The sequence below is a fragment of the Acomys minous genome (assembly GCF_964271855.1).
Source record: "Acomys minous genome assembly, chromosome: 17".
Lineage (NCBI taxonomy): Eukaryota > Metazoa > Chordata > Mammalia > Rodentia > Muridae > Acomys > Acomys minous.
In genome coordinates this window covers 60,033,082-60,060,740 of record NC_140500.1, presented here as the reverse complement: position 1 = coordinate 60,060,740, position 27,659 = coordinate 60,033,082, and the positions used below count along the sequence as shown (strand labels likewise).

General features: G+C 48.5%; 1 protein-coding gene across 1 annotated transcript; it reads left to right on the top strand.

Moving 5' to 3' along the window:
- Nucleotides 1-26,589, top strand: VAX2 (ventral anterior homeobox 2). Its single transcript, XM_084765561.1, has 3 exons — nt 1-306; nt 21,429-21,616; nt 25,869-26,589. The coding sequence occupies exons 1-3, from the start codon at nt 60-62 to the stop codon at nt 26,310-26,312; spliced, it is 879 nt and encodes a 292-aa protein (XP_084621687.1). The 5' UTR covers nt 1-59; the 3' UTR covers nt 26,313-26,589.
- Nucleotides 26,590-27,659: the final 1,070 nt, after the last annotated feature.

Sequence of the window (27,659 nt, the reverse complement as noted above, 5' to 3'; positions counted from 1 at the left end):
CTAGCTATCTCTGGCGTGGACTAACAGCTGCCGTGGCCCAGGCAGCAGTGGCGGCGGGCATGGGCGATGGGGGCGCGGAGCGGGACCGCGGCCCCAAGCGCCAGGAGGAGCCTGGTGGCCGCAGCGGGCGTCACGGAGATCACGGCGGAACGGACGATTTGCGTGCTGACACGGGTAGCGCGAGTCCGAGGGAGATTGCTGGGACCTCCGCCTCCAGCCCTGCAGGCTCCAGGGAGAGCGGTGGGGACAGCGACGGACAGCAAGCTCTTGGTGAGACGGACCACTGCCGCCGCATCCTGGTACGAGGTAAGGGGACAGCCACAGCTTTGAGTCCTGGGCCACCACGCAGCCTCTCCTGGGGCCTCCGACCTCCCTACAGCGTCCATATCTCAGTTCATATACTGGTTCATTCATTCGGCAGTACATCCTGCAAATATTCCGAGTGGCTATTGTGTGCGGGACACTGAGCTGAACGCAGGGGACAAAGCAGGGGCTGGAAGGAGTCCTTTTTTCTCTGCCCTGCAGTTCCTCCTGCTGGACCGGTCCGCTCTCTCTAGGCCCATCCCGGCTAGTTGAAGTAGTAAGGACGCGAATCAGTTGAGGAAGCAGGACACCGAGAGCCAGGGCCCTTGCTTGCGTGGGGGTTCTCAGAGCGAGGGCGGAGAAAGTGTCACGCGCGCTCTGTAGGGACAGGATTGGGAGGGACCCGAGTGGACAGCTGCTGAAGAAGGCCGGGGCCCAGCTGGCGCTCGCGGACCCAGTGCTTCCCCAACTCAGCCTAGCCTTGTTTCTCAGCATCGGGCCTTGCAGTGGGTTGATGTCCAGAGATGGCTGGGTGGGCGGGCGGAGGGTAGCCTGCTCCGCCGCTGCTCCGCGCTGCTCCAGTTCTCAGTGGCTTGGACGCCAACTCCGGGTGCCCCTCCGCCTAGCCTAACAGATGCTTTCTTCCTTTGCTCCAACCGCCCTCACCCGGTGTGCGAGCCTTTCCTAGGCACTCTCCTGCGATCGCCCATCCAGATCCAGGTCCTCAAAGCCAGGATCCTGGGTCTGGGCATCTTTTGGGTATATACTTGGAGAAAGACGTCTCCGGTTCAGCCCTCAACTGGATCTCTGGTCTCCTGGGGCCTGTTCTCCTCCCATCCTGGCATCCTGGGGTTTCCGACTGGCTCATTTGGCTTCACCTAGCAGCTGCTTCTGCTTCTTCTGCTTCTTCTTCTTCTTCTTCTTCTTCTTCTTCTTCTTCTTCTTCTTCTTCTTCTTCTTCTTCAAGCCTCTTTATCCCACGCTATAGCAGATTCCCGTGCTATAACCCGTAGGCCTCAGGAGGCTGCTGGCCGTAGCCAATTTCCTCTCTTCTGCCTAGGAGAACCTAGATTTCTCTCACCTGAGTCTCTAATACCTTGGAGCTGGTGGAGTGCAACTTCCCTGCCCGCCTCCATGTGAATGGCCCTGGGGATCTGAGACGCAGCTAGGGCAGGGCATGGGGGCAGCATGCCCGAAGGCACAGGGAGCGGGGAGCGGGGAGCGCTCTTGAGTCCAGATGCAGGCAGAGGCCCAGCATAAAGAAACACCCCTGGGAGTAGGTGTGGTTACTAGAAGATTGGGTGGCCATTGCCACTCTAGGGCCCTGGTCACACCACCAGGATGTGAAGACTTGTTGGTTAAATTACAATTCCATTCTGTCATCTGAGGGGTTCTGTGGGCAAGGCGTGAACCACCAGTTGAGTTTCATTGAGGAAATCTGCAAAGGTTCCAGAGACACAGCTTTTAGAGCCAGGTCCTTGCCAGAGCTGTGCATCACACCCACCTAAGAAGAGGCATTTCCTCTTGTCGGGATGGCTGAGTTCCGAGCCCAAACACCTTTATGTAGAACAAATAAATCTTGTTTATGGGCATCAGTGGAATTGTCTCTGGTGCGAACTCTTAGAGGTGGGAGTAAAAAGTGACCCTTCCTCTCTACAGTAGAACCACTTAAGTGGAGAGAGACATATATGTGTAGGCTTGCCCAGGTCTGTCTTCAGGAGGGAGTGTACTTATATAGTGTACCCACACAAGGTGATTCTCTTACATTTGTAAAAATATAATGAAAACATTAACTATGAAGTACAGTTATCCACTGGACTGAAATCAAAAGCAAATACAGAACTCGCAAATCCCTCTGCCCCTCCCCCATTGAATGAGGAGGCTGTTATTACAGGCCTGAAATGCCCAGGACGTCATTTACTGCTAATCCCTCCTAGGCAGGGTCACCCTGTGTCAGTCACTGCTCAATTACTAGAAGCCCCACCACAGCTAAGGGTGGAGACTTCCATAAGTGAAGCCAACATTGGGGAAGGGAAGAGAGGCCTTCATCACCCAATATGAACAGCCCGCCCCTCCCATAAGCTCTTTGCACATTTTGCCCTTGCCCCCAGGTCCTCAGAAGATATATCTCCCTCATGTCTTCTGAGGAAGCCATTAGAAGGTGCAAGGGAGAGAGGATTATCTGCTGTGGAAGCTGTGGGCGGAAGGCTCTCCTAAGAAATGATCCCACTCTCTCCACTTCTTTTCACCCCTCCTTCCTTCCTCTGGGTGTGGGGTTAGTTCAGAGAGGCCTTTAGCCCTGAGGCGGAGGCGAGCAGAATTGGTGTCTCCGCCTCTGGCTTTGCCACCCTCCTTCCGAAGCTTGCTAAGGATCCAAGGTGCCATCAGGAACACTGGAAAACACTCCGCAGGCTCCCCATAAATATTTGTTGAAGGAAGGAGTGGGTGGCCCTGGGGGTGACCTTTCTAATGGATGGGCTGGTGTTATCTGGCAATCAGAAGCCCCTCTTTACCGCCCCCCCACACCCACACCCACACACCACGGCCCCAGGGACTGTACTGCTGTGGAAAGCCAGCCATTTACAGAGGTAAAGAAGCAGCTGATAAAGGAAAAATCAGACCATCTTGCCAAAAGGCAGTGAGGCCCTTCTCAGTCCCCTGGGTAACCTTGCTTGGTCAATGTCTCAGATTTCCTCTGAGAATGCAAAGCTGGGAGCCCAGGAGGCACTCTCTTTCTGCTCTCCTTGATTTCAGAATGGAGACATTCTCTCCAGCCGCCTGCCTGATCCTTGGCCAAGGAGGGGTAGTGTGGAAGGGACCTTTTGTTTTATCCTGGAAAGGGCCGGAAGGAATGGGGCCTCCAAGCTCCAGTGTCACCCTGCAGTTGGCCAACCCTGCATGACTCTTTTAGGGTTGGGACAGGCAGAGGACTAGGGGCAAGTGTAACTCACAGATCCCTGCAATTGGTAATCCAAGCCTGCCGCCGCCTTTGGCTCCCGTGGTAACTTCCCATATCAAGCAGGAAGAGAATTCAACTGATCTTGATAAATCTGTGAATGCTCCAGGGTTTTATGGTCAATGCCAGGAGGCACCAATAATCTGCTCTGTCAGAGGTACCTCTTGGACCTGCTGCCTCCTCTGCAAGTATCCAAACACTAGGCTAGGCGCACTTTCCGCAGCTCTTCTGTAGCTTTTGCAAGCGCGAACTCCCATCACAGCAGATCCTCCGTAGGGGCACCGGTCATCCATTCCGCTGTCTCTACACAGCTAAACCGCCCTGGAGAGAAAACTAGACACAGGTGCCCCATACATGGGAGTCCGAGGGGTCCTGAGAAGACTGAGCCTTTGGCTTGAAATAGCTTGAACCCTGATCAGAGCACCAACTGACCCTTCAAAACCTGTAGCCAGCCATGACGGAGCACCACGCACAATGGTTGTTTGGGGCTGGCCTGCCTGGTACACTTGAGTTTCCATCGGCCCCTGAGCCTGGGAGACCTCCAGGCTGCAGGCCTGGCCTTGCTTGAGCAGGCGCTGTGCAGCAAAGCCAAGGCCGCGTTGGACTGCAGAGATCAGGGCAAGGCCCCAATCCTGGGCCTCAGAGTGGGTCTCGGTATCTCAGTCTGTGGATACATTTGGAAACCTGGCCTGCACACACGCCTGAAGCAGATGTTGGAGATTTTAGAAGACTCGTTCAAAAAGCCGCATTGTTGGAGCTTTTGAACTTTATACATCTTTTTTTTAATTTTTAGCGTTTGCGGAGAGTACTTTAATATTTTTTTTATGATTGCTTCGTTTTATATTTTCCCCATTGCTTCGTTTGGCAGAAGACCCTCGCATTCTCGTCGCTGGTCTGTGCCGCCCATGATTCGGGTCTGTATTTTCATCTTATGTTTTAACCACCCTCCCACCCCACAAAAACAAAAACAAAACAAACAAACAAACAAACAAAAAAACCGAAGCAGGTGGCAGAAGCTGCGTTGTTTAGGCTCTTCCGCCCAAGCCTCATTTTCAGAGACCGATTGGGGACCGGAGTTACGTGGCTCCGTTCTCTGGAGCTTTCTTCCCCTGTACGAACGCGGCGGGTCCCCATAGCCACAGGACCCAACGAGAGGGCGCTGAGGACGAAGCCTTGGAAAGCTGCAGCTGGGAGTGTGGATCTCTGGGGCTGCTGGTTATTTTGATGTGGTCGGGCTTGCCTACAGATTCTTCTTCATAATTGAGGCACTATCCATGAAAAAGAGCACTTACGCCTAGACGCCATTGCTGTTTCCTCCGCCTCCCGTTTCTCTCCTGGTTGGACACAATTTCTTCTGTTTCATTTTAATCGGGGGCGACAGGGGGAGCCTATGAGGGTTTTTTTTCCTTCTCTTTCCTGTTTGTTTAAAACGAGAGAAATGGGCCTAGTTGTTCGAGGACCGGCGATGAGGCCAGCAAGCCCTCCCCCGGAGACCCAGGGTAGCCTAGTCTTGCCTTGAATCCCGAAGGGCGGGCGGTTAGGGGGTCTCCCACCTCCTGCAGACGCCTGGGGTTTCCAGCGGTCTGGACACTGCAGCGCTGGGGCAGCGACTGTCAGGAATCTGGCCTGGAAGGCCAAGGGTGGGCTCGATCAAGTCCAGGCTTCGTGGCTGTGAGGTGTAGTGGGGTGCCAGCCTGAAGAGGTGGGGCCCTCTCTAACCCTTTGTGCTCAGAGCTGTACGTCTTCTTCCTCTTCTTCAATCAGTCCGCAGACACCATTGTGCACCCCCTGTCTCCCCCCCCCCCACCTGAATAATTGAGGGCCGCAGCGTTGCATCTTAGCCTGGAGGTTTGCTGTCTTTGAAGACTCCCAACTGCTAAACTGTCCGGGCACACTGGGCTCCTAGATCGGGGTTGGGGGGATTAACCTTGCCCGGAGAGAGAGGAGGGGGCGGATTGCCCCATTCCCTGTGCGCCCCTGGAAACCAAGAAGGAAGTGGACACCATGTCTGCCAAGCCCACACCATTTTTCCCCATTCTCAGCACACAATAGCCACTCAAATATTTGTCAAATAAATGAAAGATCATTTGTTACTATTACCTATTTCCTAGGAATGAGGCCGTTAGTGACCACTCCCCCAAAGAATGACATGAAATCCCTTTTTATTTTGGCGTTACACATTTGTGTGGACAGGAGGATCACACAACGTTAACTGTGAAAGTATGAGGTCGTTAACGTCTTATTTTTAAATTTCCCAACTTTGGGAATTGCTAAAAAAAAAAAAAACTAAGACTGAACAACCTTAAGTGTGTGTGTGTGTGTGTGTGTGTGTGTGTGTGTGTGTGTGTGTGTTTTCTGATCACAGGGATGGCAAGGCAGCGGGGCTCTAAAAAGGTCGTAGGAAGTGCATGGCTGCAGCTGTGGTGGATGCTTCCGTGAGATGAGGTGAGGTTCTACCAGCAAAATTAGCCAAAATTGATTGACCAGAGTGGTGGCAGAGTTGGTAATGCCAGCACACTCTACGAGGCAGAGACAGGAAGGTTGACTCAGGTTCAAGACTAGCCTTGGAGTCTATCAAAAAATGAAAACAACAGGAATGTGAAAACAATTCAAGACAACAACGAAAAATCTAACAACTAACTAGCTAGAACCACTAGATAAATCTGCCCCATGCCAACCCATGAGACTGCAGTGGCTTAGAAAAATGGACTTGCTCTCCCCCCCCCCATCCCCAACCCGCCCCCCAAGCTTGATCTCACAGACTGTGGATTTGCAAGGAGGATCCCACACCCCCAACACACAGGTTAGGCAGGCCACACACAACTTCATTTGACCTACAGACACCAGAACACACACATCCCAGAAAAAAAAAAAAAAAAGAACCAGAGGCAGCAAAGGCTGTCAGACACTTCTTCCCTACTGCTGTTTCTTTCCAGGCACTTTCCCCATGCTATTTTGAAATTGTCTTTTTTTTTTCTTTTTTTTTCTTTTTTTAATCTCAAACTGCAGGAGGCATTTGTAGTTCCTCGAGCCCTGCTTTCATTGATTGTGAGGCTCAGGGAGGACCTGCCCTTGGTCTAGTTTAGTATAAACACAGGGACATGAACTCCCAAAGCCCCTGGCTTTGTGCAGATTTTTTAAAAATGTTTCGCTGAAATAAACTCCTAGCAGGAAAAGTGCTGATTTGAAAGCTTACAGGATTTTAATGATATCTCACTTAATTGTCAAGTGGGGAGTTCATTAAAACATCATCCATAACCCCATTTATGTATTTATTTATTCATTTATTTATTATTTTAGTGCGTGTACACTCATGTAGGACAATCTTCTTTTGTTTTGTTTTTTGTTTTGTTTTTTGTTTTGTTTTGTTTTGTTTTGTTTTGTTTTTCAAGGCAGGGTATTCTGTATTCTTGGGTGTCCTGGACTCACTTTGTAGACCAGGCTGACCTTGAATTCACAGAAATCCACCTGCCTCTGCCTCCCTAAGCACTGTGATTACAGGCTCAGCTCAGAGGACAAGTTTTAAGAGTTGGGTCTTGCCCTCTGGGTCCTGGGGAGGGAACTCAGGTTGTCTCACCCCAGATTCCTGCCTAGAACCTTCTGAGCCCCCTTTTAAAGTCTACTGTGAAACCCAATGGCTGGAAAGCAGCCATTTTTATTGCCTTGTAATCTACTGCCTTAGGGCATTTGCATGGTTTTGCACATCTGTACAGCTATGTGTTCATTTTCCTCCTGCTGCATTTTAGACATAAAGAATCCTCCCTGCGTTTAACAGATATATGGCGTTTCTTTGCAGGGAGCTCTGTCTCACAGTTGGCACATTAGTGATGGACACTGGGCTGTTTTCTGTTGCTGCTGCACACAAGCTGCAGTTAATAAACTTGGATGCTTTCTGTTTGTTTGTTTGTTTTGCTTTGCTTTGCTTTTTCCACTCGATGGGTCTATCTTTGAGGGAGTTCCTCAAAGTGGGTTACTGGGTCAACGGGTGTCTACGTTTATAATTTGAAAGATAATGCCAAATTGCCCTTATTGCTGGAAACTAACATCCCTACCAAGAATGCCAGACCGTTACGTTTGCCACGCCCTCTCTGCACCCCAGGTTCTGAGCAAGCCCTCTAGCTTTAAGCGGGTTCCCTGGTGCCTCTCTAGACTTATTTTATTTTGTTTAGTTGGTTGATTTAGGACTGTTTGTTGTTGCTAAATGTTTTATGACTTTGTCCGTGTGTGTGTGTGTGTGTGTGTGTGTGTGTGTGTGTGTGGTGTGTGTGGGGTGTGTGTGTGTGGTGTGTGTGTGTAGTGTGTGTGTGTGTGTGTGTGTGTGTGTGTGTGTGTGTGTACATGAGGCCAGAAGAGGTCACTGAATCCCCCAGAGCTGGAGCTACAGGCATGCTCTGGTCTTTTGCAAAAGCCGTATGCTCTTTCAACAAGAAAGTAATATGCACTGTTAACTGTTAAGCCATCTCTCCAGCCTCTGGTTCAGTTTTTACATTTTAATTTATTCATCGTATGTGTGAGTAAAGTGTTTGGGGGTCAGATGTTCACTTACTGGAGGCAACTCTTTTCAGTGTATGGAACAGCGGATGGAACTTACGTCCTCAGGCTTGGCGGCATAGCACTTTGACAAGCTAAGCCATCTGGCTGGCCTCTGGTTTTGGTATTTCGAGACAGTTATCTGCATGTAGCCCAGGCTAGCCTAGGACTCACTGTGTGGCTGAAGTTGATTTGATCTCTGGATTCTCTGTCTCCACTTCCCCATCGTGTGTGACAAGCCACCTTGCTTGTTTATATATTGATAGATATTGCCAAGTTATTCTGCAAAAAAAAAAAATCTAGTAATTCACACTTCTACCTTTGCCCACCCCTAAATTTTGTCAGTGTCAGGTGACTGGAGCAGCTGGCATTTTAACTTCGCTTCTTTGTTAATGAAGCTGAATATCTTCCCACACCTGTGAGCCCAGCAGCATCTCCTCAGCTGCCAATCGCTGGCTTTTCCTTTTGACCATATTTTCAAACGCTCCTTTCCTTATTGGTTCGTGGCAATTCTATATTGTAGTCCCTACCCCCCACCGCCTTCAATATTATGGTGATTGCTCTAGTTTATAGCTTGCGTTCCAATTTTATGACAGCCTTTGTTTGAGAACCATGATGTCTTTTTAGTCATAAAGTCCACCAAACTGGTTCGCTTTGCCATATATGGAGAGAAGCTCCCTTTCCCCACTGCACGATCCATGTTTGCTCCAAGGATGTCCCTAGTAACTGAAAAGCACAAGAATCTGAGTGATGGGTTGCAAAATCATGCGGTATTTTCACAACCTTTTCTCATTAGCAAATGTTGCATGGAAATATATCTAGAATTCCTTCATTCTTAAAATAAACTATACATTGTGCCATTGTGTGTATCTCACACTTTATTTGTTTAACTTACTTCCTACTGATAGATATTCAGGTTGGTTCTTTTATTTTTTCACAATTCTAAACTCTGTGCATGTGTGTGTGCGTGTGTGAGTGTGTGTGTGTGCATGTGTGTGTATGTGTTTATGTGTGTGTATGTGTGTGTGCACGTGCATGTGTGTCTGTGAGCCTGCACACACATGAATGTTTGTAAAGGATGCATGGGAAATATGGTTGCACACGTCCTGAGCACCTACTGCAAGCGCATGCAGAGGTCAGAGCAGGACAAGGCATCTTGCTCTCTATCCCTTACTGTCTGGTTGCCTTAAGACAGGGTCTCTCGCTGGACTGGAAGCTTGGCAGTTTGTCATTGCTGCCAGGCTGGCTGGCTGATGAGTTCAGATCCACTGTCTCTGCCCTCCAGTGCTAGAGTTTCAGGCACACGCTCCATGCACATTCCCCCCCCCCCCCTTTCTTTGTGAGTGCTGGGGATTCAAACTTAGGTCCCTGTGCTTGCAAGGCAAGCTCTTACCCAGCAAGCCATCTCTCTAGTCCCAAGGCTGGATCTTAATTTAAACAAGTAGGTTGTTTTTTTTTAATCTCACTTATGGAAAATATAATAGCAGGTGAAATCTTTCTTTATATTAAGGAATTGTTGTTTTGTTATCATTTTGTTTTGTTTTGCTTTGTTTTAAAATGGTGTCTGGCCCTGAACTTACAGTAATTCTCCTGCCTTCCCTCCTGAGTGCTGGAGTTGCAAGTGGCCCCACCATACCTAACATGGAATGCTTGTTAATTTTTGTTGCAGTAATAGTTCTCTGGTTACCTTTCTTGGAGGAGTCTTCTTGTAAGTAAAGTGACAGGACGTTTTGCATGTGTGTGTGCATGTGCGTGCGTGTGTGTGCATGTGTGTGCGTGTGTGTGCGTGTGTGTGTGTGTGTGTGTGTGTGTGTGCCCACACAAAGAAATAAGGCTGCTTCTGACACGATGATAATGAACAAGGGACAGTGAATATCTATTATACTATTCTCCTTGTTTTTGCATCTGTTTGAAATTCATCATAACAAAATACCTACAATAATTGAAATCACTTCGCATATACATGGTATGCTTACAATGACAAGGTAAATTCTCAGAAGCAAAAAATTGAAAGCACAACGAAGTCATTATAGGTACTTATATATTTTATGCTAAAACATGCTAGCTCACGCGCCCAGTGAGCAAGAAAACATACGTCACTCACCGCTTCCTTCCATCTGAGGTCATTCTTTAGCTTTTAGAGTAAGATCTTTTCAAGTAAATAAACAAAAACCTCTCAATTTTGAACTGCTAGTGAGGTTAAACCTGCCTTAATATCTATTCTGCATTTTAATTTTCTCCACCGTGCTTTGCATGTAATCATTTATGTGAATTGGCTTTTGTTATTTCAAGTTTGAAAGAGCTATTTTTAAACTTAAGATTACTTATTTTGAGCGTATGAGTGTTTTGCCTGCCTGTATGTATGTGTGCCTGGTGTGTGCCTACGGATGCTTCTGAGGTGCCGTGTGGATGCTGGTGGTGGAACCTCGGGCCTTTGCTAGAACAGAAGTGCTCTCCGCCGCGCCGCCTCTCCATCCCTGAAAGGGCTATTTATAAACTAAGGAAACAAACCCTCTTTCTGTGGCTTGTGTTGCAGACATCCCTCGGGTCCTTTTCTTTTTAAAAAAAATCTTTCTGAGGTTTATTTTCTGTGTGAACCAAAATTGAAACTGTCATCACATCTAATGACTGTCTCCTTTGGGGATGCTAGATTTTAGTCCCCATTAGAAACGGAGAGGAGTGGGGCGGGGGGAGGAAGGGACTCTGGGATGTGGAAATGCGGAATTTGCGGAGTGACGAATCCAGTCCACACAACTTCATACAGATACTTGTCACTTATAGGAAATGCTGCTGGGGGTCGCTAAAGCAGCACACATACTAAAATTGGAAAGATACAGGGATTAGCATGGCCCCTGTGCAAGAATGACATGCAAATCTGTGAAGCACTTCATATTTGAAGAAGAAGAAGAAGAAGAAGAAGAAGAAGAAGAAGAAGAAGAAGAAGAAGAAGGAGAAGAAGAAAGTAAGGGAGGGGGAGGAAGGGAGGGAGGAGGAGGAAGGAAGAAGGATGCTGGACACACTCACTGCCTCCCCACACCCTCCTAGCATTTTCCTCACCAGTAACACCAGTGCCATGAAATGCTATGTTAACAGTCATCAAACTGCATTGTCTAGAAACTTTTTAACTAAGCACTTTGATCTGCGTTTCTTGAATCCTTGAATATGCACACAAGCATACACCTTGTGTGGAAACACAGTGGGGAAACACTTGAGCTGAAGGTGCCGGGGTCCTTCCTCAGCACTGGGGAAAAGTTCTTTTGTTTTCAAAGCAAACTAAATAAATATAATTTCTTAAATTATACAAAGGATGGTGATCATCCTTTTCTGATCAACTTCTAGTCCCCAGAGGGAACAGAAAGGGAGGTGTTCATCCTACCAGACTTGCACCTGTGTGGGCATACATGAACACACAGGACACAGGCGTCTACTCTACAAGTAATGCATACACACACACACACACACACACACACACACACACACACACACACCCTTGCCAGTGTCTGGGAAAGTCCATCCAGACTAGTAGATGAAGACATTCCTCAGTCTTACCAATGGCTCCAGAGAAGCCAAAGGTTCGCTGGTTCCAACAGCCATTCTCCTGTTACCAAGCTTTCGACATGTTTGTTTGTTTTAATGAAACTACATTATGATAGATTTGACTTCATCAAATTTCCAGTATTTCTTTAGAGCATAAACATCTTCAAGGGTTCTAGGAGGGCCTGCACATTATTTATTGTTGTTTGCTTGCTTGTTTATTGGTTGTACTGATATTATGTGTTACTAGTTTTCACAGAGACAATGGCTCTCCAATACACCACCCTCCCACTGCACCCCCAATCCCTCCCATTAGTTCCCAATTCCTTTCCTCCTCCCCCTTCCTCATTTCTTGTCTTCTCTTATGTCACATGTGTGTGTATGTATACACACACATATGAAAACATATATGGTTTTCAGTGTCTATGAGCAATTCTAGGACTCCAAGGTGAAAGAGAAGACATTGCTCTTTGTCTTTCTGACTCAGTTTTATCTTGCTTAACTTCAATTAATACACTAACCTCCGGTTGCATTTGTTTTCCATCAAATGACTTCTTTAATTTAAAGCATGTGTCTTTAATTAAAATTTCCATTTATTTATCTGGGGTGTGTGTGTGTGTGTGTGTGTGTGTGTGTGTGTGTGTGTGTGTACACGCACACACCCACAAGCCCAGCGTGTCCCAGCACTTGTATGGAAGCCAAAGGGCGACTTCCTGTGAATCTGCTTTCTTCTTCTACCATGTGGATCTGGGAGATGAAAACCAGGTCACCAGACTCGGTGGCAAAATGCCTTAACCCACTGGGCTCTCACTGGCCTCCCATTTAATTCTTCTTTATGGCTGAATAAAACTCCATTGTGTTACCGCATTCTATTTATCTGCTCATCTAGTGATGGACACCTAGGCAGATCTCACATCTTGGCTATTGTGAATAGGGCTGTGTTGCCCCGCCCCCCCCCTCAGAATTTGCCATATTGTATCCATTTGTGTTTCTATTAACAGCTTCCGAGAACGTAATTGCCCTGACTCTGGCCGGCATTTTCCTAGTCTGAGAAATAAAATAACAATGTTTCAAAAATCTGTGGGCCCCTTTGCTGCCCTCCGTCCATTCTCTGATCCCCTGTGCCCTGTGAGCCTGAGTATTTGGCCATTTTATTTTGTTTTTAAAGATTTACTTATTTTATGGGCAGCAGCGTTTTTCCTGCATGTATGTCTGTGTACAGATCAGGAGAGGGTTATCACATAACCTGCAATTAGGCCTCCAAACAATTGTGAGCTGCCACGTGGGTGCTAGGAATCAAACTCAGGTCCTCTGGAAGAGCAGCCAGCACTCCGAACCATTGAGCCTTCTTCTCATCCGACACTTTCCATTTTAATTAACCATTTGTGTTTCTTCTTCTCTGGATAATGTGTTCAGTCCAGCTTGGACCCTGGTCTTAAGCCGCTGGATATGTCTGACCATGCAACTGTTCTGCACGTGACAAGCCTCTTACCAGGGTCTGTGTTTAACTCTCTCACTTCCTGCAGAAGCATTTGCTCACAGGTACTCAAATTGGTCATTGTTTTCCTTTGATTTTTTTTTTTTTTTGAAGCTCTCTTTTTCACATTTCAGTGTTAATTTGGTACTGCATGCAATGGCAGATGGATTGCCTAACTCAAACAATGAGCTAACTGTCCAAGGGCCATGTCTATAACAGGCCTGCCTTTCCTCCAAGTAATGTGAAATGCCATCTTTCCAGAACATTCTCGATCCCTGAGGGTGTGTGGCTCTGCCTCCAGGCTCTCCTCCCACAGTCTCACCAGTTTAATGACTCTTAATTTATAATAGGTTCTGCTCTGTGTCGATGTAAAAATTGTCTCCTCTCTCTCTCTCTCTCTCTCTCTCTCTCTCTCTCTCTCTCTCTCTCTCTCTCTCTGTGTGTGTGTGTGTGTGTGTGTGTGTGTGTGTGTGTGTTTGACACGGGCTCTCTCTCTATATGTAGAGTCTGAGTTGTCCTGGAATTCCTTATGTAGACCAGGCTGGCTTCAAATTCACAGAGATCTTTTTGAGTCTGCCTCTAAAGTGCGCCACCACCCTCAGCTCTGGTTTAATGATTTTAATTGTCATATAGTTAGTGCAGGTGGTGATGAGTTCACAGTATATTCAGAGGCTGGGGAGAAGATGCTCAGTGAAGCACCCATGGCGTGAGGCTGTTATCCCTGTGCTAGGAAGCAGAAACAGGAGGATTCCTGGAGTTTACTGGCCAACAGTCTAACCAATCCATGTGCTCCAAGTTCACTGTGAGATTCTATGTGAAAAATAAGATAGAAAACAATAAAGGAAGAAACTGACATTGACCTCTGGCCTTCACGCACTTGAATGCTCACACATTCACACACGCACAAAGACATTTTCTTTTTAAAAATTTATTTATTTTTATTTTTTATGTACATTAGTGTTTTTGTCTGCATGTTTTTTCTATATGAGGGTGTCAGATCCCCTGGAACTGGAGTTACAGACAGTTGTTAGCTGCCATGTGGTTGCTGGGAATTGAACTCGGGTCCTCTGGAAGAGCAGCCTGTGCTCTTAACCACTGAGCCATCTCTCCAGCCCTGCAAAGACATTTTCATACACATGGATGGTGTACTTTGACCAATTTATTCCTCCCTTCTATTTCTCCCCCTTTAATTATTCGCAATTGTCCCCGCAACCTTGCTTCTACTTGTGTGCATGTGTGCGTGTGTGTGTGTGCGTGTGTGTGTGTGTGTGTGTGTGTGTGTGTGTGTGTGTATAATGTATATCCAGAGAGAGGGAAATATGTAGTATTTGTATTCTGAATTTGGCTTATTTCAGTTATTACAATGATTTCTGTTTACATCCATTTTCTTGCAAATTTCATCCTTATGGCTGCACATACTCCACTGTGTTTATGCACTACTACGTTTTCTGTCCACTCATCTGTTGATGGACAGCTAGGCTGAGTAGTGTTGGAATAAAACTGGGTGGGTAGGTGTCTCTAACGTGCTGAAATTTGCCTCTTCCTTTTGAAAGACTTCTTAACTATGTAATTTTCCCCAGTCCTTGAGAGTGAATTTTTCACAAGGAATTTTAACATGGCAACATAATTTTTCTGTATCAAGGCAGAAAGGATCTTGTCTCAATTAGGAGTCAGTACATGAAAGCGAAGATTGGTGGCACATGCCTGTAATCCCAGCATTCCAGAGGCCGAAACAGGAAGATTGCTGAGTTCAAGGCCAGCCTGGGCTACATAGCATGATCTCGTCTCATAATAACAAAGTGAAAATGAGCAATAAAGTCACTCACAGACAACTTCATGCAGAAAGGGGCTTCCTGGAACGGGGTAGGAAGTGGAGCCAGGGAGGACCTTCGCGGTCTCGTGGGAGAGGGGCCAGGGGGACCTGTGTGGCCAGGAGATTGGGTTTGTAGCTTCCTGGTTTGTTTAATTATCTTCTCTGCTCCCATCCTTACCTTGTCTAGCTTTTTGTTTTTTAAAGATGTATTTATTTATTAGGTAGCCAATGTTCTGCCTGCACTGTGTAGCTGCCCACCAGAAGAGGGCACCAGATCTTGTCATGGTTATGAGCCACCATGTGGTTGCTGGGAATTGAACTCAGGACCTCTGAAAGAGTAGACAGTGTTCTTAGCCTCTGAGCTATCTCTCCAGCCCCAACCTTGTCTAGTTTAAAATTTATTTTTTTTATTGAAAAAAGTAGTTATATTTAAAAACAAATGCTTTTATTTAAAAATAATTAAATGTATTATGTCTTCCCCTTCCTGACACAGGATCTCTGGAAACAGAACCTTGTGTATTTTGCTGGCCTCTAAATCCTCAGATGCTAGAACAGTGCTTGGTACATTAATAAATACATATTAAACACTTGAATCCATGTAATTTTTCTCATTACATAAATGGAATCATAGTGTACAGGTTATTTATTTTTAACGTATTTTTCAATAATATTTTATTTTGTATGTATGATGATTACTTTGCATGTGTGCATGTATATGCACAGTGTGTGTGTGTGTACGTGTGTGTGTACGTGTGTGCCACATGCATGCAGTGCCTGTGGAGGTCAGAATACGGTGGCAGATCCCAGGACCTGGGGTTACAGATAGTTGTGAGGCACCATGTGGAACTGAACCCAGGTCCTCCGCAAGAGTAACAGGTGCTCTTATCTTCTGAGCCATCTCTTCAGCCCCCTAAATGAGTTATTTTATAAGTTGCTTTCTTACACGTAGTGGCAGTTCACGATCATTACCTCATTCTTTTTCACTGCTACTAGATATTTATAGTATGGGTCACAGTATATTGAGCCGTTTCCCTGTGGGTAACATTTAGGATGCCTTGGGGAAAATTGTAATTGTTATTGTTGCTTTGGGTCTCATTGGGAGGCAGAGGCTGGGCTGGAACTCACAGCGATCCGCTTGCCTTTTGAGTGCTGGGATTAAAGGCCATCATGCCAAGCCTATGTTTTGAGTTTTTAATATGTGGCTATGAGGGTGTCATAAGTGCATAGGTAGAGACCAGAAACCAACATTAGGTGGCTTCTACAATTGTCCTCCAAGTGTTGTTGTTGTTATTGATTACTATATGTTATTGATTCCTATGTTGAATTGCGTGTCTTACCTGCATATCTATATATGCACCGCATGGGTACAGAATCCAAGAGGCCAGAGAGGGCTTTGGATCCCTTAGAATTAAAGTTGCTGATGGTTGTGAGCCACCATGTGGGTGCTGGGACGAAACATGAGTCCTCTGCAGAGCACTTAGTTGCTGAGCAGTCTCTCCAGCCCCTCCACCTTGTTTTTTGAGTGTCTCTCACTAAGCTCCTCACTTCATGGAGCTGGCTGGCCAGTGAGCTCCAGGATCTATGTCTCTGCTCCCACTGCAACCGGGATTATAAACATCCACCCCTGCTCAACTTTACCAGGTGCTGCTCAGTTTTTCCTGCTTCTGAAGCAAACCTCTTGGCTGCTGAGCTCTTTCCAAAAACAGTATTTTCATCCAACTGTTCATCGTATGTTTGAGTCTTGGTGTTTTCCTCATATAAGCTTTCCACTTTCATGAAGCAAGATGCATCTTCAGTGTTTCCTCCAATCTCCTGTGGATAGCTCTGAACAGAGCCAGGTGTGGTGGTGCACGCATTTGATCCCTTTACTTGGGGGGGGGGGGGGGAGGAAGCAGAGGCAGGTGGCTTTCTGTCAGTTCAAGGCCATCCTGGTCTACAAAGTGAGTTCCAAATCATCCAGGATTGAGAAACCCTGTCCTGGCGGGGGGTGGAGGGGGGGGGGAGTGGGAGCAGGGAGCAGGGGTGGGGGGGGGCAGAGAGAAAAGCTCATAACAAATAAGGTTATAAGAAAGTACCCTGGAGCTGGAGAGATGGCTCATGGGTTAGGAACAGAAACCCGGGTTCAGTTCCCAGCACCCGCATGCCTGCTCACAATTCTGTAATTTCAGTTCTAATGCTCTCTTCTGTCCTTCTCGGCCATCAGGTCCACACATGGTACACAGACACACATGCAGCCAAACACTCATATACATAAAATAAAATAATCCTGAAAGAAAAAAAAAAGCATCATCTCTTATTTTTTGTAATGTCCTTACCATTTTAATATTCTTTGTTTTTCGAGACAGGGTTTCTTGTGTAGCCTTGGTTGTTCTGGAACTCACTCTGTAGCCGAGGGTGGCCTCGAACTCAAATATCTACCCGCCGCTGCCTCCCAAGTGCTGGAATTAAAGGCAGGTGCCACCACCACCTGGCTTCCATTTTAATTCTTATGGTTTTTAAGTCACCATTTTACAATTGATGATTTGCTCTCCAATTTACTTGAAACTTGATATTTACGGTGTGCGGCGGGGGGGATCACTTAATTCCAAATAAGTTATTTGTGGTTACTGGTATATTTGAGCCTGTTCATCACCACATGTGGTCCTCATTTGGAATGTCCTCTACGCGCTGGAGGAATGGCTCAGCAGTTAGGAACACTTGCCACAGGAGCCGGGCGTGGTGGCACACGCCTGTAATCCCAGCACTCGGGAGGCAGAGGCAGGTAGATCGCTGTGAGTTCGAGGCCAGCCTGGTCTACAAAGTGACTCCAGGACAGGACAGCCAAGGCTACACAGAGAGACCTTGTCTCGAAAAGAAAAAAAAAGAAAGAAAGAAAGAAAGAAAGACTTGCCACTCTTATAGAAGACATGAACCCTAGCACCCATTTTGGGTGGCTAACAACCAACTGCTTCTAACTGCAGCTCCACGGGGTCCAACAACCTCTTCTGGCCTCGGTGGGCACTGCGCACATACACGGGGGCAGGGTGGTGATGGTGGATAGATTTAGAATGTCCCTAGCCATAGCGCCATCCCTGCACATAGATGTTTGATGGGACCTCCATCCTTCTGGAACTGCCACCTGAGATCATTCCTTTTCTGGCCTAGTCATGCTCCACTTATTTGCTTAGCGTTTTAGTATAGAGCACCTTTTTGGGGAGGAGTATGTGAGGGTCAGAGGACAAATTTCGGGAGCTGGTTCTCTTCCACTGCGTATGTTCCAGGAACTGAACACGGGCCATCAGGCTTGGCAACCTTTCATGCTGAGTGAGCCATCTCTAAGGCTCGTCGGAGCCATGTGAGATCATGGTGTGTTAGTTACTTTCCTAGGGCCGTGACAAAAACACCAGGACCGAGGCAACTTAGGAAAGAAAGGGTTTATTTGGACTCATGGTTCCAGAGGAATGAGCAATTGTCACCATCCTGGCAGGGAGGCCCAGCCACACGCAGGCTGGACGGCAGGGCCAGCAGAGTGAGAGTGCACATTGTGAACTGCAAGCACCAGGTGCAAAGTGTGAACTGCGAATTCCCGGTGGCTTTTGACACCTTAAAGCCGTCCCCCAGCAAGGCCGCACCTCCTAGACTTACTTAAGACATTCCTAATGAAATTGAACCTACACGTGGGTTAATTTTTTTTTTCTAGTAAACATTAAAATAAGTTTTGAAATGGCAGGCTTTGTCATGTGCTGCTTTAAAATCATTTTACAGCCACAGGGTACACAGAAACACAGGGGACCACTACTGCGCTCTCTCTTCACTGATGACTGTGTTTGGTGACAACACAGCACGCTGGCTTCGTGGTTTGTTTTTGTTGTGGCTAACTTCATATTTTGAAATCCTTGTGGTGCCACAGGAACTTGTGAGAACAGCAGAGAAGGGTCTCAGTGTCCACCACCCAGCCTGGCTTCCGGTGTCAGGAGTACCCACAGCACATCATCAAAGCCAGAGGACAGAGTCAGGCCCGGTGTGGCGCACATGTAAGGCCCTCAGAAAGCAGAAGCAAGGAGAGTCAAAAGTTCAAGACCAGCTCGGGCTACAGGGAAAGATCCAGGCTAACCTGAATCTCAGGAGTTTCTGTCTCAAAAACACAAAACAAAATGAAAGGCAAACAGGAAAATCACATAGGAGATTGTCATGAGGACATTCTGAGAAGCTGAGCCATAGGCTGTCCTTGAACTCCATTGGTTTGTGCTGTTCCTCATCTCTGTCTTCGCCAGTCCTGTGACATGGCCTCGTCATATTGCTAGGTTCATAAAATGACTGAAACACAGAACCGTTGTCTCACCACAAAGGGCGTCCTTTTTTTTTCTTTTCTTTCTTAAAAATTTTAAGGATTTATTTTATTTTTAATTCTGTGTATGTCTGTGTGTGGTGTTGGCACAGGAGTATAGGAGCCCTCAGAAGCCAGAGGCAGATCCCTTGGAGCTGGCGTTACAGGCAGTTGTGAGCCCTGACCTGTCTGCTGGGAACCAAACTCAGGTCCTCTGCAAAAGCAGCAAGTGTTCTTAACTCCTGAATCATCTAGCCAGTTTTGTTTGTTTGTTTGTTTGTTTGTTTGTTTGTTTCTGTTTTGTTTTGCTTGATAGAGTCTCACTACATAGTCCTGGATGCCCTGGAGTTGTACCGTGTAATCCAGGCTGTCCTTGAACTCACAGAGATCTACCTGCTTCTGCCTTTCAAATGCTGGAATTAAAGTCACCATCACACCTAGCCTACAAACAGCTTTGTAATGTTCCCCTTGTGTGGTCAAATCCTCCATCTTCCCCAGTCCCTGGCAGTCACCTCCACCTTCATAATTTTGTCATTTTGATGTTATATAAACAGAAGCGTGTGTACATGGCATCTGGGGACCGGCTTCTGTTTGTATTATTTTTTTATGCATATGGGCGTTTTGCCTGCAGGTATGTCTGTGCGCCGCATGCATGTATGCCTAGGAAGGTCCAGCAGAAGGCATCAGATCCCCTGGAACTGGAGTTACAAATGATTGTGATCCGATATGAATGTGCTGAGAATCGAACCCAGGTCTTCTGGAAGAGCAGCCAGAGTTCTTAACCACTGAGCCCCCACGGCTTTCTCCAGGCACATGTGTATCCATGAGGCCAAAAGAGAGTACAGGATCCCCCAAAGCTGGAGTTATAGGTGTCGAGAGCCTGGGAACGGGTTCTTTGCAAGCATAATCGCTTTTTACTGCTGAGCAGTATCTACAGCCCCATCTTACCCTTCTTAGGACTTACATGTAAGCCAGTTAAGCGAGTAGCTTCCCAGCACATTAGCAAAAGCCACCTCTGCGCCCCCTGGTGGAAGTGGAGGTCCTTGCAGCTGCAGGGGCTGGCGTGCTGCAGGGGCTTCCTGAGCTTCTTAGTGGCTAAATCTGTTTTGTTGGCGGTCGTGCTGGTGGTAGCGGTGGTTTTTGTTTTAAGACTGGGTCTCTTGTATCCCAGGCTGGCTTTGAACTCCTGATCCTCCTGCTTTCACTCCAAGAGCTGGGATAGCAGAGGCACAACACGGAGTCCTCCTGAGGTGGTGGTGAACCTTCCAGGCTGCTGCTCCTTCCATCGTGGGGGGGGGGGGGTAGGGGTAGAGGGGGGTGGGCTGCAGCTAGTCCTCTTGTGTGATTGATGGGTCCCACGGGGTACGGTGCTGCCTGATTCCACTGTCTGGCTATCGCCTGTGCTAACAGATTTCACATCAGAGCCAGGGAGCTTGGACTAAAGCATGCTTCCTCGCTATGGTGCTCCGTGGTGCTCTGTGGTAATTGTGGGCCGCAGGTCTTTGGCCCCTTTTAAATGGACTCCAAAGCAGCAGAGAAGCTGTGTGGGAGACATTGTCCTGAAGCCAGAGGTGGCTCAGCTGTCCAGGGACACAACGAATGGGGTACTTTCCTGCATGGAAGATGACCCAGCCACCTAGGAGGGTGGTACCAGCCCTTGGGCTCCTCCTGGAGTTTCCAGCTCCAGCTCTGCCTTCTGTGTGGCATCACTAACCTCTGTATGGACCCCAGGAGGAAGCAGGGCTCCGGGAAGCCCGCTATGACTGACCACATTCAGCTCTAATCCATCTTCTCCGGACTTGAGGGCTTGTTTCTGCTTTGTCCTGTTATTCTTTACTCTACAACAGAACAGAATCCTGGTGAGCCATAGTGAGTCCCCTCGGCCCAGGCCATGGTGGCCGACCTGACATTTTTATTGAGGCAAACTCACGCCTCTCTCTCCCTTCCTCTCTCCCTCCCTCTCTTCACCCCCTTCTCTTCTTCCCTCTTTCTTCTTCCCTCCTTCTCCCCACCTCCCCCGCCTCTCTCTCCCTCCCTCTCTCTCCCTCCCTCTCTCTCCCTCCCTCTGTCCCTCCCTCCCTTTCTCTGTCATTCCTTCTTTATCTATCTATCTATCATTTATCTATCACCTATTGATCATCTATCTATCCATCCATCTATCATCAGTCTATCGATCAATCATCCATCTAGCATCTGTCTGTCTGTCTGTCTGTTGTCTGTCCATCCATCCATCCATCTCTATCTCCATACCCATTACATACAGCTCTCTGCATGGGGTTGCTGCGGAAGCTCAGCTCAGAGAGGAGCAGCAAGTTCTCTGAGATCACGTAGTCAGGCAGGGCCCCGAGGATTCCTGATAGGATTCTATCAGGCCTTGAGTTCAGGGTTATCCTGGGCTACATGGAGAAACCTTGTGAAGAAGAGGGAGGAAGAAGAGGAAGTAAACCTCCCAGATGACCTACCTCAGCTAGCGAGCTAACCTGGCTCCCTTCACGGTCCTTGCTTGCAGATGCCAAGGGGACCATTCGGGAGATTGTCCTGCCCAAGGGCCTGGATCTTGACCGACCCAAGAGGACCCGTACCTCCTTCACAGCAGAGCAGCTGTACCGCCTGGAGATGGAGTTCCAGCGCTGCCAGTATGTGGTGGGCCGAGAGCGCACGGAGCTGGCCCGCCAGCTGAACCTCTCTGAGACTCAGGTGAGAGCCAGGCCAGGTTTCCACCATCTGGTCCTGGGGAACTTCTTGGGGTATGAGGCCTGACATAGAAGGGCGTGACTTGGGAGGAACACACACACACGCGTGAGGGGACAGAGACAATAGGGTCAACAAGAGGGCTGGGCTGAGAGTGGTGGGCACACACCTATAATCCTAGCACTCAGGAGTAGAGGCAGCATAAAGAGTAGGAAGCCAGACTGGACCTCAAAGTGAGAACCTATCTCAAAGCAAACAAAATTTAAAAGATAAAGATGGAAGGAAGGATAGAACAAACAAAGAGGAAAAAAATGGGAGAAAGTCTTGTGGGTAAAAGCACTTGTTGAGCAAGCATAAAGATCTAAGTTCAAATGCCCAGAACACACATTAAAAGCTGGACGTGAGCACCTATAATCCCAATGCCCTGTGTGGAAATGGGAGACACAGAGTAAGACTCCTCCCACCCACCTTGCCACCGGTGTTTGCCCTACAGTGAAAGAGCAAGGGACCCTGGAAGACAAGGATGAGTATCCGAGGCTGTCCTCTGACTCCACACGCAGGCCATAGTCATACACACGAATATCCACAACCCGTATATACACAGGGGAAGGAAAGGAGAGAGGGGAGGAAAGAGTCAAGTTTCTATAGAAGGCATACATTCATATGTAAGGAAAATGGAAAAGGACCTAGAAATGGGGCACATTCAAGTTGCAGGGAGTGGGTTGCAGGGTGGGGCCGGCTTACAGTTTCAGAGGCTTATTCCACTAACAACATGGCAGAGAGCGTGGCAGCACACACGATGCTGAAGAGCTACATCTGTATGTGAGCTGTATCTGAGAGCTACATCTTAGTCTGCAGGCTGAGAGAGAGAGAGAGAGAGAGAGACACTGGGCCTGGCTTGGGCTTTTAAAACCTCAAAGCCCACCCATAAAGACACGCTCACTCCTACAAGGCCCATACCTCCTAATCCTCCTAATCCTTTCAGATAGTGCCACTTTCTGGTGACTAAGCACTCAAATATATAAGCCTAAGAGGGTCTTTTTTTTTTTTTTTCTCTTTTTAGACTTTTGAGGCAGGGTTTCTCTGTGTAGCCTTGGCTGTCCTGGACTCACTTTGTAGACCAGGCTGGCCTCGAACTCACAGCGCTCTGCCTGCCTCGGCCTCCCGAGTGCTGGGATTACAGGTGTGCACCACTGTACCTGGCTGGTCATTTTTATCCAAACCACCACAAGGGATACTGCCAGGTAAGAGGTGCCTCTGGATGGTGACCACATAGCTTCTAGGGAGCAAAAATTCCAGGGAGTACCATGCACAATGGCAGGAGCCTGCAGTCCCAGGTCCTTAGGAGGCTGAGGTCCTATGGTCATGACTCAGGAGTTTAGGACAAGCCTAAGCAACCCAGGGTGAGCCCAGATAAAAAAACAACAAAGGATTCTGGGAAGAGATGAACCATGACAGACTGGACTGGGGACCTCTCTCCCCCTCTCAGTCCTTTCTCATTCTCTGTCACCTTTTCTTTCATCTCAAGATAACTGAGTGCCTCTGTGTAAGGAGGAGCCAGCCCCTCCCTCTACCCTCAGAAGGGCTGGCATTTTAACAGGCCAGGGATGTGGCTCAGCTGGGAGAGTGCTTGCCTAACATGCATGAAGCTCCCGGTTGGATCCACAGGAACTGCTTACACTGGGAGTGGGTGGTATATACCTGTAATCCCAGCACTCCTGAGGTGGAGGCGGGAGGGTCAGAAGTTCAAGGTCATCCTTGGTGAGTCTCAGCTCCATAAGACCCTCTACTGGCTGTGCTGTGGGAGGTGGCACACACCTGTAATCCAAGCACTTTGGGAGGCAGAGGCAGGCGGAGCTCTGTGAGTTCAAGGCCAGCCTGGTCTACAAAGCACAGGACAGCCAAGGCTATACAGAAAAAAATCCTGTCTCTAAGAACAAGAACAAAAACAAAAACAAAAAAGACCCTGTCTCACACATTAATAAACATGCCTAGCAGAAGAAATGAGGACAGATGAGGTTTAAAGTGAAGGAAAGACTGTAGGCCGCCTCAGTTGTCCTCTTCCTCAACAGGCCAATAGATGGGCTAAGGACAAGCCAAGCCCCAGTGGGGACAGAGTCACCCATTAGCTTAAACAAATGCTACTCTGGCCCTTCAGCAATTGTCTTTAGTACCAGTGTGTTGCCCCGGAACAGCAGATGGGAGGGGCCACCCCAGCACAGGAACAAAGCCAAAGGCACCTTCCACACTCAGACATCCAGACACTGGATGAGCCCACGGTCCCAGGAAGTGGCCTATGAAAGACGAATGCCTAGTACATGCTTCTCATCCCTGCACTCAGGAAGTTGAGGCAAAAGGATGCAGAGTTCCAAATCAACCTGGGCTTCATAGGGAGCCCTTGTCTGATATCGAAATTATGAATGGCATTTTTTATTTTTTATTTGAACAAGCCTTAGAATTGAGCACTAACCTCAGGCCCAAGGGGATATGCCCTTGGGGGTGGGGGGAGATCTCCCCGGCTCTGGAAACCACGCTCCCCCTCTGCTGTGGGCCTCTGTAGCCCAGCAAAACATCCGGTCACATAGCCACCAAGCATTCCTTGAGATCCAGGGATCCAAGATGGCAGCCTGCAAAGAACTTCTGCAAAGCACTAAGGAGCCCAGCGGGAGTGAGGCGGGGCAGGTAATGCCTAGGAAACACACCACAGATGGTGCCCTGGCCCTTCGGGAGTCGGCCAGAGATGGCTTCCTGGAAGAGGGACAGAGCAGAGCCAGAAAGAATCAGCTCGAGAGACAGAAGGAACCCCAGGCTTCTTGGAGGAGAAGCCATGGTTCTGGCTACCCTGAGCCCATCTCGGTGTCACACAGCCTCAGGAAGCTGCCTCAGGAAGCCCTGAGGTTGATGGGACACAGAGAGGCACAGGTGCTGAGGGTGCTCTCCCAGAAGCATGTCGGAATTCTCTAGAAATCCTGAAGCCTCCATCCTGACCCTGATAGAAAGAATTTTAAATGAGCCATGGGCACTAGGATTTACAATGCACACAGGAGGTTTGTTTGCAGCCAAGCTTAACACATGACAACAAAGGAGACGCCAGGTCCCAGCCCGACCTACCCTAGCCTTCTCTCTCCACTTCTGGGAGTCTACAAGCCCTGCCTTCCCCGCCTGCACATAGAACTCTGCCAGGAAAGGGTATAGTGGGCTACACAGTCCCAGGTTATGTCATTCTGCACTGGCCACATCCCTTGTCATTGTCACTGGCCAGAGTGGGTTTGTCCCTTTTCCTATGAGACATTCAGCTTTTGGGACACAGGAGTCATGACTTCCCTCTCTCAGAGCCACACAAGTAGATGGACCTCTGAGGTCCTATGAGAGCTGGTGACGATGAGAAAGGTCCCCCAGCCCTTCCCTTCTTGCTCTTTCCCCGTCACTGTGCTGTCCCTGCTCATATGTGAAAGTACATGTGACACTTAGCCAGGCAGTGGTGGTGCACGCCTTTAATCCCAGCACTCGGGAGGCAGAGGCAGGAGGATCTCTGTGAGTTTGAGGCCAGCCTGGTCTACAGAGAAAGTTCCAGGACAGCTAGAGCTGTTACACAGAGAAACCCTATCTCGGAAAAAAACGAAAACAAACAGAACAAAAACAAAAGAAAGAAAGAAAGAAAGAAAGAAAGAAAGTCCGTCCCTGGATTGCTCCCTAGCAACTTGTACGACCAGATGTGATGATATAGGCCTATGAGGCAGCACTAGAACCCCAGCAGGAAGTTCAGAAGTTCGTGGCCAGTCTGGGATACCTGTCTAAATAAACATAGAGCTATAAGTGGCAGTTGGCTGCTGGGCTTGGATCTCAGTTTTGAGGTCTTGGCCTAAGGCAGTGTTGGGAATTACCTACACAGAAGTGATGTCTAAAATCAGACACCTGACTAAGAGCAAACTCCCAGCTTCTGTCTGCCAATCTGCTCCTGTAGGCGGGCCAGAGGCGGCGCAGCAGTGAAAGGGTATCTATACGTTGAGACATGAGGTCTCCAGTCAGCTCCTCAGTACAAGCGATGTGAGATGACTCTAACAATCTGTTCTTTCTTTCCCTGTCCTCCTCACCCTTTTTACCGCACCCCGCCTCTGAACTTCCTCTCCTTTTCTCTTGGCTCTGTCTCCTGCCCCTCCCCTTTCCCCTTCTGGCACGCCCCGCCCCCGTGTGCACCCCTTTCCCCGCCCCCCGCTGCCCCCACCCCCACCCCCGCGTGTGTGCCCTCTGCCCCAAGGTGAAGGTCTGGTTCCAGAACCGTCGCACCAAGCAGAAGAAGGACCAGAGCAGAGACCTGGAGAAGCGAGCATCTTCCTCTGCCTCCGAAGCCTTTGCCACCTCCAACGTTCTGCGGCTTCTGGAACAGGGCCGGCTGCTCTCCGTACCCAGGGCTCCCGGCTTCCTGGCACTGACCCCTGGCCTTCCAGGCCTTCCCGCCAGCCACAGGGGCACCTCCTTGGGTGACCCCAGGAACTCCTCCCCACGCCTCAGTCCAATGCCCTCAGCCTCAGCGTCGTCCTCTCTGCCACCCCCTCTGCCAGCCATCTGCTTTTCCACAGCTCCTCTCCTGGACTTGCCTGCCAGCTACAAACTGGGGTCCTCGGCTTTTGAGCCCTACAGCAGGCTAGAACAACAGAAAATAGGCAGCCCTGGCCAAAGTGACAAGAAAGCTGACATTTAAGAGTCCCCATCCCCGTGTGACACTGAGTCCCCAGCACAGCACTACCCCAGCATCCTGGCCCCCCTGTGGACTATACTGAGAAGGCCTGAAAGAGGAAAGGTGGGCCCAGCATGCACCTCTTCACCTGCCCTCAGCTCAGAGACTGAACCAAAAGACTTTGGTCCCAACATACTCTCTGATGAGTGAGTGTCATGTGAGTGAGTGTGTATATACGTGTGTGTGTGTGTGTGTGTGTGTGTGTGTGTGTGTGTGTGTCTCACTGAAATAAAGAAGGGAACTGGTCCCAGCATCACCAACTCACTCCCTTCTGTCCCTGTCCTCAATGTGCAGCAAAATGGGAACTTTAAAAGGGACGGGCTAAGCACTGGGCTGGCGTCTATCCGGGCACCACAGCCCTCCCACACCCACACAGGGGCTTTCTCTGTTTCAGCTTCAGCATTATTCTATGTAAGCTTTTCTTTCAAGCTTCAAAATACTTGCTCGGGTGATATATCAAGGTGCCAGTGGGCTTGGATCCCGTCTTTCTGCCACTTGTAGCACATGTAAGCATCTGTCTTGGGCTAACTCCATGCTGTGCCTACAGCTTTCCTCAGCAGACATGAACGGGCGCTAGCATCTCCATTACAACGTAAGCTTTCCCTTCCTTCACGGCTTCCTGCAATGCCTTCTCAGGGCCTCCCTGCAGGGGACTCAAACCTGCCACGCATGACCTGGCAGTAACAGCATTCTAGAACCTTGGCACAACCCTCCATGACCCTGTAACTCTTGCATTTTGCATGCCTGTAAAACCATCGCCGTATGGATGCTGATGCCGGCTTCTGCTGTCGGCTTGAGATGTGCTCTGGCCCCTCGTGCCACACCTCTAGTGGGATCTGTGCTCTTCAGCAGCCAATTCTCTGAGAACTCTCAGGGGGTTTCTCAGAGCAAGCTGTCTCTGGCCAAATGAATTTGCATTTTCACAAGTTGGGCAGTCTGATGAGTGGGTTTGCCTTCCAAGCCCATTTCCTATTGTCCCAGTGCAGACAGGATGCCATTTGTCTCTTTAATGGCGCTAACCTCTCTAACACTCTTTCCATATCTCTGCTCTGTGTGCCGCTGTCTCTCACTGCAGACCTGCGTAGGGTCACTGAGCAGGAACCATGTGACAGCCTAAATGATGTCCTGATGTTTTCATTAATTTTCTATTGCAATGATAAGGCACCACAACCAAGGCAATGCAGAGGATATTTTATTTGGAGTTTATAGTTTCAGAGAGTTAGAGTCCGTGACCATCACAGCCGGGTGCATGGCAGCAGGCAGACAGCTGTGGTGCCGGAGCTGCAGCTGGACGCTCACATCCAGACCCGC

What these genes read in the sequence shown, in the direction of transcription:
- VAX2 (XM_084765561.1), top strand. Translation starts at nt 60, where the DNA reads ATGGGCGATGGGGGCGCGGAGCGGGACCGCGGCCCCAAGCGCCAGGAG. An exon ending in CCGCCGCATCCTGGTACGAG is followed by an intron (nt 307 to 21,428) that starts GTAAGGGGACAG and finishes CCTTGCTTGCAG; the next exon opens with ATGCCAAGGGGACCATTCGG. An exon ending in TGAACCTCTCTGAGACTCAG is followed by an intron (nt 21,617 to 25,868) that starts GTGAGAGCCAGG and finishes CTCTGCCCCAAG; the next exon opens with GTGAAGGTCTGGTTCCAGAA.